Here is a 13073-nt window from a genome sequence, read left to right as displayed (position 1 = left end):
AGATTTCAAAAATTTCATAAAATATCCTAGATGAAAACTTCAATTAAACAAATTCCAATGCAATTGAGCAACAATAGTCATGCTAGCCTTCCAATACTTATATGCTCATGCTAGGTTTTTCTTTAATTACCTTGTTTGTTTATGACCATGATTACTTAGTTACTTTAACTCACAAAATTCAAGATGGTAGTCATAATATCATAGCAACGTGTTACAATCCAATTATGAAAATATGCTTATCACAAGGAGCCATCACACATGCATTTAAAAGAATAGACAATAATCATGCAATTTAAAGTACTGGAAATAAATAAGAGGAAAAGGAACTTTACCACCTTGTAGTTCATCTTCATTATTGTTGTCACTTTCCTCCTATTCTTCCCCTTCCCACACCAAACTTAGAATGGTTACTTGTCCTCAAGCAACAAATAAAACAGTGGTGATGGGGTTCATGATGGGTCATGAGTGTCTTACACAATGGAATGTGAGTAATGCATGTGCTTAAGCAAGCAAAATTAAGGATACAATAAAGGCACAAGAAGTAAAAATAGAGACAATATGATTGCATTAATAAGTGGTGTGCATGGTACATAGCATGAAAAATAAGTGGCAACACCAAACTTAGAATGACATTTTCATTTTAGAACAAAGTAAGTACCCAGTGAAGATTGAAAATCAAGTTGTTGCAAGGCAACACCAAACTTAGAATGCAATCATATGCCAAATTATTGAAAGTAAACTAAGCAAAGCAAGAAAATGTTACCTACTCGATTGGGGTGCTTCCCGACAAGCGCTCTTTTAATGTCATTAGCTTGACATGTTGTTCAACTTTCTTCCTCTTCTTCCAGTTTGTTAAGAGGAATGACCTCAAGGGGAGAGAAGAGCAAGTTGATGTCTCCTGTTTTGGCCTCTACCCAACCAGCCTTCTTTTGTTATTTGCTTGATTTGCTTTGCTTGTTGGGGTAGGGGTTGGATTGCTTTTGTTTGACCTTTTCTTCTTCATGAATGTTGTCCTTCGTATCTTGGTCACAATCCTCTTTTTGGTGCTTTTGTTGGTTGCCTTCACTTCTTTGATATCCAGCATTGGGTTTTGTGTGATGGTTGGAGTATCCTCTTTATCAAGAGCTTCTTGAATTGGTGGTTCAATGAATCCATCCTTCATGCAACTCTCTACTTCATGGGGATGTAGACTCTCTTGGTTGTCTTCCTCCCTTTCTTTTGTGGGATCTTGCATTACTTCCTTTGGGAGTAAGTTTGCATGTTGCTTTGTCACCTCAACTAGTCTTTGTGGATATGGAATCCTAGGCTCATATGCCTCCACCACCTCCTTCTTCATTGAAATTTCACTTGATACAGGGGCCTCTTTTTCTTGTTCTTCCACTTCTTCACCCACAAATTGGTCTTCATCCTCCTTGCCTAGTACACTTAAGTGTTTCACCGCTTGATCTAAATACTCATCCGTCTTCTTGCTGAGGATTTCTCGTTCTTCCCAAGATTGTTATTGTCTTTCCAAGAATTCTCTGTGCCTTTGAAGGCATTGTTCCACTTCTAGCAAGAGAGAAGAAAACTGGGGAGGATTTTGTGAACTTGGGGTGTTGTAATGAAGTTGTTTTTAAGGGTATTAAACGAGTTTTGTGCATTGTGAAATGAATTTTGTTGGTGAAATAAATTGTGTGGGTTTTGGAAAAAATTTTGTGCTGAGGCATACTCAAGTGATGAAGAGTTTTGATATGAAAAATCATGAGGTGGAGTTGGACAATCTTGCATGAATGTATATGAGGGACAATCAAGTGATGATGGCTCTTGATGACTAGAATATGGAGCATCAAAATCTTCTCCCTAGCCACAATTTGTGTAAGTGTCATAACAGTATGAGTTATTTTGTGACTCTGGGAGGTATCCCATTTCACTTGATTATTCACACTCCATCATTCCTTGTTGATATTCCCATCCACCATTAGCAAAATGACATGAATCATTTTGTGGTGGTGGGCAATATCCCATGAAATTGTCTTGATCATTTTATGGCCTTGGAGCATATCCCAATTAGGTTAATTTCTCATAATCTATCATTCCTTGGTGATATTCCTAGCCACCATTAAGATAATGACTTGAATCATTTTGTGGTGATGGGCAATATCCCATACGATATGGTTGATCAAATTGTGAAGTAAACTCCATTTGAATTTTGTAAAACACAATCACCAAGAAAAATTGAAATTCCTTATGTTAGAGATAAGGAGTTCTTAGTGAGGTAATAACACAAACACCATAGTAGCAAGAGAAAATAGAAAATTAAAAGAACTTAAATGACAAAACAAAAAAAATGTCTAATCTAGGTAATCAACCACCGGTAGTTTGTTAATCACAATTAATCCCTGGCAACGGCGCCAAAAATTTGATACGGAAAAAAATTAATTTCACGTAATTACTATCGGCAAGTATACCGGGTCGCATCAAGTAATAAAACTCATAAGAGTGAGGTCGATCCCACGAGGATTAAAGGATTAAGCAATCAATAGTTAGTTGATTATTCTAGTTAGACAGTTCATATTGGAGTGATAAGAAAACAAGAAATGTAAATGGCTAGAAATTAAAAGAAAACAATATAGTGCAGGGAAAGTAAATGATGTAAAAGTAAAGTGCAAGAAAATAAAGTGCTGGAAAGTAAAATTGCAAGAAATATAAAGTACAAGAAAGTAAAGGGCAAGAAAGTAAATGACAGAAAGGTAAATACTAGAAGTAAAAATAAAAGAGAAGCATTGGGATCAAGAGTTATTGAATTCTTAGGATCAACAATTCTCATCTCCACTTCATTCATGCAATCACTTATCTCTTGGCAAATCATAAGTAACCAAACCCTAATCTCTTGGTGATTTGATTTCTCTTAACATAAACAATTCCCAATCTCTTGATCTAATTGGTTATGAGAAGAAATGAAGTTCAATTTCTTATTCAAAGGCCACACAACTCTCAATATCTCAATTCAAAGTGGTTACATCTCACATACCAACTAAGAATGTATTGATCAAGAGGATTATGAGAGAAGAGCCTCAAACTGAATTCCATGATTTCTTTCTCAAGGCTCACATGTAATTCAAGTAGATCTAATCCCCCTCTCGGTAGTAATTGGATCTATGAAGCACAAAGACTCTCTCTAAAGCAACATCAAAAGAAGAATTAAAGATGAAGAATGAAAATATATCAACCCATTGAATTGCAATAGAGCTCTCTTTTCCAATGGAAAGAGTTAGTAATCCATAACAAAATATTTATAAAAGTAAGAAAGAAAAGAAAAGAAGATGATCGTGAGAAGAGAGGGTCCGAAGACTCCCCCCTAGCTGAAAAATGCTAATTCTATGAAATTAAAAGCTATATATAAGCTAGCCTAAATTACAATCAAATGAAAGTTAACTATTCTAGATTATTCGTGTGGCCTTGATTGGTTGACAATTGTGGGCTTGCTTGCTTGAAGTATAATTGGACTTGGAGTGAAGTTATTTGAGCAAAGATGAGGCTGCCAGGCTAGCGTAGCATTTTTCTTCAGCGTTAGCGCTCGTGCACTCACGCGTACGCGTCACCCACGCGTGTGCGTCATCAATGTTTTTGGACCCAGTCACGCGTACGCGTCACCCACGCACGCGTGGCCTTTGGCGTTGGTATCAAAGGCGTAGCGTTAGTGTCAAAGGTGCTCTTCCACGCATACGCTTCATCCATGTGTGCGCGTGGCCTTCAAAAATATCACTCTCACACGTACGCGTCACCCTTCAAAAATATCACTTTCACGCATACGCGTCACCCACGCATACTCGTCACTGGCGAAATTTTCCAACTTCACAAGCGCTCTTGGAACAAACGTAGCGCCAAAGGCGCTGTTGCTTGGTGCTGTGAAGTAGCGCTTTTGAAGAAAGCATAGCGCCAAAGACGCTTTTCTCATGCTGATTATGAAACACTTTTTGGTAAAAGCGTAGCGCCAATAGCGCTCTCCCCTGTATCTTATCTTCTTTGCTTCTCCCTTTAAGCTCATTTCTTCTTTCATGCTTATTTTATTCTTTTTACTTCTTTTTTCACTATTTTCTACAAAATAGATCAAAATCAAAGAGATGGCGTAATATATGACAAGTACAAATACACTCCAAATTTAAGCTTTAAACATTAATTTCTTGTAATCAAAAAGCATAGAAAAATATAACATGATGCGCAGTCATCAGCGTCACTGCCACCGTCGCCGCCGGTGCTGACGAAGAGGTGAATGGGAGAGACGTTGAGACAGAGCACCGCGCGAAGAGATAGAGAGACTGACGGGAGGGCGTACGCGCATGAGGGGAGGAAGGCACCGCGAGAAGCGTCGCGCCGCTGCTGCTGTCCGTGCCCTCGTCGTCGCCTACCTTTTCTAAAAAAAGTATGTGGTATATATTTTCATTCACAAAATTATGTAGTTTTTTCAAAATTTTTTGTATTTTTCTTTAAATATTTATTGTAAAAAATTGTCTTTAAAATTATATATATAAAAATTTCATTAAAAATACAAATTTATAAATTTAAACTTATAAAATTGTGAAGATTAACATAAAATGATTGTATAAACTAGGCATGTAAATGAAGCACGACGAGACGGAACAGGGATAGGGGAGGCCTCTCCGATCACCGTCCTTAAATCTTAAAATTCTCGTTGTTTCTGCCTTGATCCCCACCTTAGAGGATAACTAAGGCACATTTCTTATTCTCTATTTTTCAGTAATCCCCACAAGAATTCACATTCTCTATCTCTATATTCTCGTATATATATTTTGAAACAACATAGAAATATATCTTGTTTAAATTCTAAAATAATAAATTAATTAAAATTTAACATCTAAGTTATAAAAAAAACATAATATAAAAAGTAAAATAAGTCTTAAGAAAAAAAATATATAACAAACGAGACTACTAAAATACATATAGTAATATCTAAAATATTAAGAATAATTAAGTAAAATTGTATTATTCAAAGACCATGACGAATAGAGCATGGATCTCCGCTCGATCCCTACCTTTGTCTTGGGAAAATTTTTTTCCATCTTCGGTTTCTAATTAGAGCAATACCCGTAGATATTTCTGTGTCTTAGGAAGTTTTTTCACTCTTATAAAAACAAATAAAAAATGCATAATTTTTTTCTTGCTTCTACTGGTGTGAAATAATAAAAAATTTGTTGATGACTTCAAAGATTAGTGTCAACTATGCAATATGTGATATGTGAGGTGGACACAATGAATAAGTTTGTTTTTTTTTTTTGTTAGTCATTGGTGCTTTCTAAGGAATATAAATAAAAGGTTTTGCTATAGAAAATTTTCGAACCCAAAATTTATAAAAATTGCCTTTTATGCTGATACAACGAAATGTAAATAATGTCGGCGCTGATTAGCAAAATTTGAGGTACGTGGTAGTATATTCAATTTCGCATGGATGACATAGGCGGCTCATCTTTGTTTTGTTTACCGTTATTTTTGTTTTGCTTTCTTTTCGTTTCTTATTAACCTTTGCTCACCAAAAAATACAAACTTTATCCATGGTTGCTCCTTCTTTAGACTCTCTGCTGCTTTCATAGTTATCAAATCTAACTCAATTTGGCCAGTTCAACCGAAAATTCAGTTATCTAATTATTTGGCCAGACTAAGTCACTCTTCAAATTGTCCAAACATCAGACCAGATAAAAATCGATTTTGACCCGTGAGGTTTTCTGAATCAAACCGATGACCCGGCCAGTTTACGTAATTCGGACCGCATCATGCATTTTTTTTTAGAAAAGAACAAATAGGTTATTGACCTTTTGATTCGCAGACATTTAAGTTTTCGAGGATTTGAAAATACACTTAAATCCCTATCATTTTCAAAACTAGGACATATCGATCTCTCATGTTTACTTGGGTCTATTAGACTCAACGAAAAAATTAAACGTGACTCCTATTGTACTGACCTAGTTAATATGGATGCACACGTGAAAGAGTTTTTAAAATTGGTCAAATTAGACTCAAAGATGGATATGTCCAAATTTTGAAAATGTCAGGAGACTTAAATGTATTTTTAAATCCTCAAGAACTTAAATATATGTAGATTAAAAAGTCAAGAACCAATTTATCCTTTTTTTTAATATTTCGGAAACGACGCCGTTTCACTTCAGCAAAAGTTCAAACCATTTTGCCCTAGGCCTACTTTCTTTGTGTGGTCACTCTCTGCTTAAGCCTGAAGCTTGAGCTCACTCACATTTCTCACTGGCTCTCGCACTTAAGCTCTCTCCTTCTCTCGTCTCCGGTCTCCCATCAAGCTCGTCGTCGGTCTCTATGTTGTCAATCGTCACCCTCTCGCACTGGGTCGCGCTCGCGTCCCTTCCCTGCGCTCGTCGTCGCCAGCAGCAGAAGCAGAAGGTCCTGGGGCTGGTCGTCGTTGTCGTCTTCTTGCTTCGGGTCTCGCCGTCAGCTTCTTTCGTGCAACCCGAACCGATTTGGTGAGTTCCAACAAATTTCCCGTTCTCTGTTTCAGTTTGTTGCTGTAATTCATCACAGCACTTTGATTTTGTTGCTGAAAGGTGTATTTATTGCTGAAAATATCACTGAACTAGTTTTTTCCTTAAAAAATCATCAGTGACAATAATTTGCAAGGTTCTGAAAATCGGACTGGACCGGCCGGTTCAACCGGGTTAACCAAAAACGGTCATCTATCCGGTCCGGTTAAACATCAAAACCGTCCAGCAAAAAACCGGTGAAAAACTGGTCGAACCGGCGGTTAACTGACGAACCGCACAAACCAGACGGGTTTTTTTAAGTACCGGTTTTTTAAGACTCCCCAAAACGGCGTCGTTTTTAACGCTGAAAAACAAAAAAAAAACACACCTACCTAACCTAACGCAGTCATTCATCAGTCACCAGTAATATTTCCCTTTCCTTCAACGAGCAGAACTGTAGAAGCCAGAAGGAACTCCACCATCCCTAGCCCAATCGACGCCGCCAATGACCACCAGCGGTTGCCACCGTCGCAATTCGAAGATTCAATTGGCGTAATCGTCGTCTGTTCATCTGAACTCTGAAGCTTCTGTTGTCGGAAGCACGGTTTGAAGATTCTGTCGTCGTCGTCGGCTGGTCGGTTCGAACTTCGAAGCTTCTGTCGTCGGCCACCTCTGTCCTACCGAGCATTTGTTCTGCCGCCGTGGACTCTGGACCTTCTTTCTTCTCTCTGACGCTGTGAGTTCTTCAATTTTTCAATTTATTTTTTTTTAAATTTTGTTAACTATATGAATTGCTGCAGTGAGTTCTTCAGTTTTTTATTTCAGTTAATTTTTTATTTTATAAATTATATGAATTTTGGCAGAGTTCTTTAGTTCTTCAGTTTTTTATTTTGTTAATTTTGTAATGCTGAATAGAGTTTTGATATAATTTTGGATTCAAATCTATGTTTGCTTCAATTTATGGTTGCTTTTATTTTGTTAATTTTTCTGACTTACTGAAATCTGATTTTTGAGCTGATGTTTCTTCTGTTTGTTGTGTTCTGAGTTGGGGTGAGTTGCTATTTTTCTCTGTTTGTTGTGTTTTGAGTTAGAGTTGGTGGTGGTATGATTGCTGAGTTTGGATTAATTGTTTAATTTTTTTTGTTTTTGGATTCTCTGATTTTTCTATTTTTGAATTATAAGAAATTATTTTTGAAAATTTTCTTGTTTTATACTTTTGTTGCTGATTGATGAAGATGGCTGATTACTTGTGAGAATTCAGGGAAGAATAATGTTGTTGTTGCCTCTGTGTTAATTGGAGAACTTGACTTATCTGAACTTGTCACATGCTGGCTTTGTGGGACAATTCCAATAGAAATTTTTCAACTTACATGCTTGGTTACTCGTGATCTTTCACTATCTTTCGACATAAATGGTTCAATGCTTTGTTGTTACTGCCTCACCTCCAAGAATTGAGCATGTGACACTTTGGATTGATGGAAACATTTTCTCCAGAGATCTTCCATATTACAACTTTGTCATATATTGACATCCCAGTAACTCAAGACCTCCATGGAATAATTGTTGATGGTTGATTTCAGTGAATCTGGGATAATTTTGTCCTGCTGTTTTATTTCTTTTAAATTTTGATGGATGATAGTTGATGGTGTTTTGTTAAATTTTCTGAAATAATTTTATTGATGATTGATGATTTTTTTTTTAAATTTGAAATTATATATTTAATTAAACCGGTTGACCCCGTTAAACCCCGGTCGAACCATTAAACCAATGAACCAGTCACTCTACTGGTTCTTTGACCGGTCAGGTTCTCGCAACCTTGATAATTTGTTACCTTGAATAATATGTTGAAAATATTACTGAGCTAGTTTTTGTTGTTGCTGAAAATCATCACTAAGTTGAATTTGTTAGTTGATTAAACCTTGAATTTGTTGCCGTCTTGCTGAATAATCACTTAGTTAAATTTTTGTTAGTGATTGAAGCCTGAATTTGTTAGGGATTGAACCTTGAATTTGTTGTTAAAAATCATTAGAGTTAAATGTTACTGATTATCATGAACCTTGAACTGACTTGCTGAAATAATCACTTTGCTAAAGTTTTTTCTTTGAAAATCATCATTAAGTTGAATTTGTTGTTGAAAATTGTTCTGTGATGAATTTTTCTATTTTATTTTGGGGATAGAATTTTAATTTGAAAATGTCTTCATCACAAACACCATTAGAAACCGGTTGTGTTATCTTGTGTTCTTTCTTGTTCATTTAAATTGAGAAATTATTTTGTATTAGTGACAAATTTATTATTATTTTTTTGCATAAGCAGTTATGTCTAATACTTGATTTTTACTAATATGTTTGTGAAGAGATGTATTTTAACTTTTAATTTTATTTTTATAATTTTACATATTTATTTAATTATGACCGGTTCAACCGGGTGAATCAGTGACCCACCGGTTGAACCAGTAACCCAGTTGTATGACCGGGTCAACTACTGGTCCGGTTCTGACCTGCTTCTGTTTGGCAGTGGCCTTTACTCGTCGCTGTGCTTTACCGCCGCCGTGGCCTCTCTCTTGGTTGCAGCCAGCGCTGCCATCCCAAGCACCGCGATGTCTCTCCTCTCCACATTGTTTGTTCCAAGCGCCATCGTGATCAGCGCTTCTTTCTCTGGCGGTACTTTGCTTCCTCTCTCAACTCGGCTCTGCCATCGATCAATGGTAGCGTGAATTTCTTTCACAATTCAGAAATACATCAAAAGTTCGATAGTGAAATAAAGATCCGTTTGCGCAGAGAAAGAGAATGATGGGAAGTCTGACTCTGAACCTGAGAGTGACACCTTGTAGCTCCTTCACCACCTGCCTTCTTCACCCTCCTTCTCTTTCCAAACCCTCCTTTCTCATTCAACCCTCCAATATCCCAACAACCTCACTCTCCCTCTCCGCTTCTTCTTCTTCCTACGATGCACCAATCTCTACACCAACCCCCATTTTCCTCCCTTATCTCCAACAGCAAGAGGAAGATGTTGAGGCTATAGAAATAATACATGAAGAACAAAAAGAAGCACAAGAAGAAGAGGAACCCTGTGACCCAATCTATAAATTCTTCAAAGAAAGGACTTTGGTTCCTTCACAAGACCCTCTAACTCAAGGCAAATTGACCCTCCAGAAGAACCGTCGAATTTCTTGGCACCTTGCTGTGGATACCGCCCTTGACTCTGATGAACAACAAGAGGAAGAAATTGAGATGGGTTTGGACCAAGTTCCATTTAGTATTGAGGAAGAAGAAGGTGAAGACAACAAAATCGAGTGGAAGAAGGAACTCCCACAGGGCATTGTTGGAGAAATTGTTCATCTGGCAAGGAACCTCCCTGAGAATTTGACACTTGAAGAGGCTTTGGACAAAGGCTTTGAAGGGAGGGTCAGTGAGGAAGATTGCTGGGAGGTTCTTGAAGTTCTTGAGGAGGAGAAGCTTATATTATGTTGCTTGTACTTCTTTCAGTGGATGAGGTCTCAGGAGCCTTCGCTTGTTACACCGCGCTCGTGTACTGTGTTGTTCCCGGCATTGGGGCGGGCGAGGATGGGTGATAAGTTGATGGTTTTGTTCAGGAACTTGCCATCCACAACGGAGTTCAAAGATGTTCATGTTTATAATGCTGCAATTTCAGGCCTTCTGGATGGTGGCAGGTGCATAATTCTTGACCTTTTTTTAATGTAATTTGTTTGTCGCTCAGGAAGATTAGTGTATGTAAAAAAGATGCAAATCAAATACTTGTTATTCTTGCTTATATTGAAAATTAGACGCTTGTTGTTTTGAGTATGGATGGGGTAGACACATATATGACATGACAGCAATGTGGTGACATTTAATCCTTGTAGTCGCCTCCACTCAGTGGGATAAGGTTTTGTTGCTGATATTTCACCTTTTGAAGTATAATGATCAATATTGTTAGTATGTATTACGTTAGAAATGACTTAATGCAGCATCTTTGAGCTGCAATTCTGGCAAAATATATTGTTTTCTTATAGTTTTTATTTTTTATTTTTTTTTAAAATGTTTCTGTATTTTAATATGGGTTCTTGAAATTGCTCGAAATAAAATTTATGAAACTTTTTTTCTTTGTTTGATCATTACCTTGATGATTCAGCAAGATGTTGGTTATTCCAGTGAGGGCTAAGTGTCTTCATTCCAATTCTGTTTTCCATTTATGGCACGTTGAAGTCCTTTAACCTGTAGGACTGTTCTGTTTTAGCCTCTTAGGTTCATTTCGTTAGTTTGTTATGAAACAGCCTATAAACAACGATAAACTTTATCGAAACTTTATGACCTTATTGCACAAGAACTAAGATAATCTGACTCTTTTTAGGTATGAAGATGCTTGGAAGGTGTACGAGGTAATGGAAACTGAAAATATTCGACCAGATCATGTTACGTGCTCTATTATGATTGTCCTTATGAGAAAACTTGGCCATAGTGCGAAAGATGCATGGCAGTTTTTTGAGAAAATGAACAGAAAAGGGGTCCAATGGTCTGAAGAAGTTTTAGGTGCATTAATAAAGTCATTTTGTGTTGAGGGTCTAGTGAATGAAGCTCTCATCATCCAAATCGAAATGGAGAAGAAGGGGATCTCTCCAAATGCAATTGTGTATAACACTCTGATGGATGCATATTGTAAATCCAATCATGTAGAAGAAGCTGAAGGTCTTTTTGTTGAGATGAAATCTAAAGGGATTAAGCCGACTGAGGCTACCTTCAACATTCTAATGCATGCATACAGCAGAAGAATGCAGCCGAAGATTGTGGAAAAGCTTCTGGAAGAAATGCAGGATGTTGGCTTGAAGCCAAATGTGAAATCATATACTTGTGTAATTAGCGCATACGGGAAGCAGAAAAAGATGTGTGACATGGCCTCCGATGCATTCTTGAAGATGAAGAAAGTTGGCATACAACCCACTTCACATTCTTATACAGCTCTGATACATGCGTATTCAATTAGTGGCTGGCATGAGAAAGCTTATGCTGCATATGAAAGCATGCAAAGGGAAGGAATCAAACCTTCCATAGAAACCTACACTGCTTTACTAGATGCATTTAGGCGTGCCGGCGACACCCAAACTTTGATGAAAATATGGAAGTTGATGATGCTCGACAAAATTGAAGGAACACGTGTTACGTTCAACATTCTTGTTGATGGTTTTGCTAAACAAGGTCGATACATGGAAGCAAGAGATGTCATTTCCGAATTCGGGAAAATGGGATTACACCCAACAGTGATGACATACAATATGCTGATGAATGCATATGCACGAGGAGGGCGACATTCAAAGCTGCCTCAGTTGTTGAAAGAGATGGAAAATCTCAACTTAAAACCAGATTCTGTCACCTATTCGACTATGATATATGCCTATGTTCGCGTCCGAGATTTTAAGCGTGCATTCTTTTACCACAAGCAGATGGTCAAGACTAGGCAGGTACCAGATTTGGCTTCATACCAGAAGCTTCGGTCGATTCTTGATGTAAAAGCTGCAAAGAAGAATAGGAAGGATAGGAGTGCCTTGGTTGGTATAATTAATAGTAAGATGGGCATCACAAAAGTAAAAAGACAGAAAGATGAGTTTTGGAAGCACAGGAAGAAACATGTAACGAAACGTAGTGCTGATGCTAGTGCCCAGTGAATTATCCCGTGTTCCATGTACGAAACTTGAACTTTGATGTTTCATTGTACAATCAGTTTGCCTAGTGTTGCTTTGTCATGTAGTGAGGTATGAATTGACGATATTATCCCTATATTAACAAGGAATTGCTAGTTGTTGGCTTTAAAAAGGTGAAAAAAAGTTACTTGACTAACTATTTGGCCTCAAGTAATCTGAGAACTAGTCTCACAATCAAGGTTTTTTTTTAAAAAAAATATTCTTTTATATATTTTTTTTGGTTGTCAATACTCTTTTATATTTAAAGATGTTCAATTATACTACAAATTAAATTTAATTTTTATGTAAAAATATTAAAATATTACAGAATTTATTTTAACAAATTAAATAATTTTTTATTATTAATTTTAGAAAGATTAAAGTATCCTTTAAATAATAATTTTAAAATTACTAAAATATCTTTGTCGGATTAATTAATTTTTTTATTTATTAGCAATAAGGAAATTTAATTCAATATCAAAATACTAAATTATCTATAGTTAATTTTTAAAATACCAAAATAAACTTTTAGGATTAATCTTAAAATAATTAAAATAAAAGGTTGATTCATTGTATTATAAATTATAAATTGATCTTTTAAAACAACTAAAATACACTAAAGGATAAAATATTCTTTTTGCTCATTTTAAATGACTAAAGTACCCTCTTTAAAACTAAAAAAAAAAAGAATTAATTTTAAAAAGACTAGAATTTTTTTAGGTTTAAAGATGTTTAATTGTATTAGAAATTAAAATTAAAATTTAATTATAAAAAGACTAAAATTTTTGCATAGTTCATTTCAAGAGACTAAAAGAATTTTTTAACATTAATTTTAAAAAGGCAACTCTTATAGTTCATATTTGAAGTACTAAAATATTCTTTAACCATTAATTTTTCAAAAAGACTAAATTATC

General features: G+C 36.1%; 1 protein-coding gene across 1 annotated transcript; it reads left to right on the top strand.

Annotated features, from left to right (window-relative positions):
- Positions 1-9187: 9187 nt before the first annotated feature.
- Positions 9188-12316, top strand: LOC107474997 (pentatricopeptide repeat-containing protein At5g50280, chloroplastic). Its single transcript, XM_016094640.3, has 2 exons — positions 9188-10155; positions 10836-12316. The coding sequence occupies exons 1-2, from the start codon at positions 9272-9274 to the stop codon at positions 12142-12144; spliced, it is 2193 nt and encodes a 730-aa protein (XP_015950126.1). The 5' UTR covers positions 9188-9271; the 3' UTR covers positions 12145-12316.
- The last annotated feature ends 757 nt before the right edge of the window (positions 12317-13073 follow it).

The sequence above is a fragment of the Arachis duranensis genome, chromosome 2, assembly GCF_000817695.3.
Source record: "Arachis duranensis cultivar V14167 chromosome 2, aradu.V14167.gnm2.J7QH, whole genome shotgun sequence".
NCBI lineage: Eukaryota > Viridiplantae > Streptophyta > Magnoliopsida > Fabales > Fabaceae > Arachis > Arachis duranensis.
Note: the sequence above shows the minus strand (reverse complement) of the source record. Positions and strands in the feature narration are given on the sequence as shown.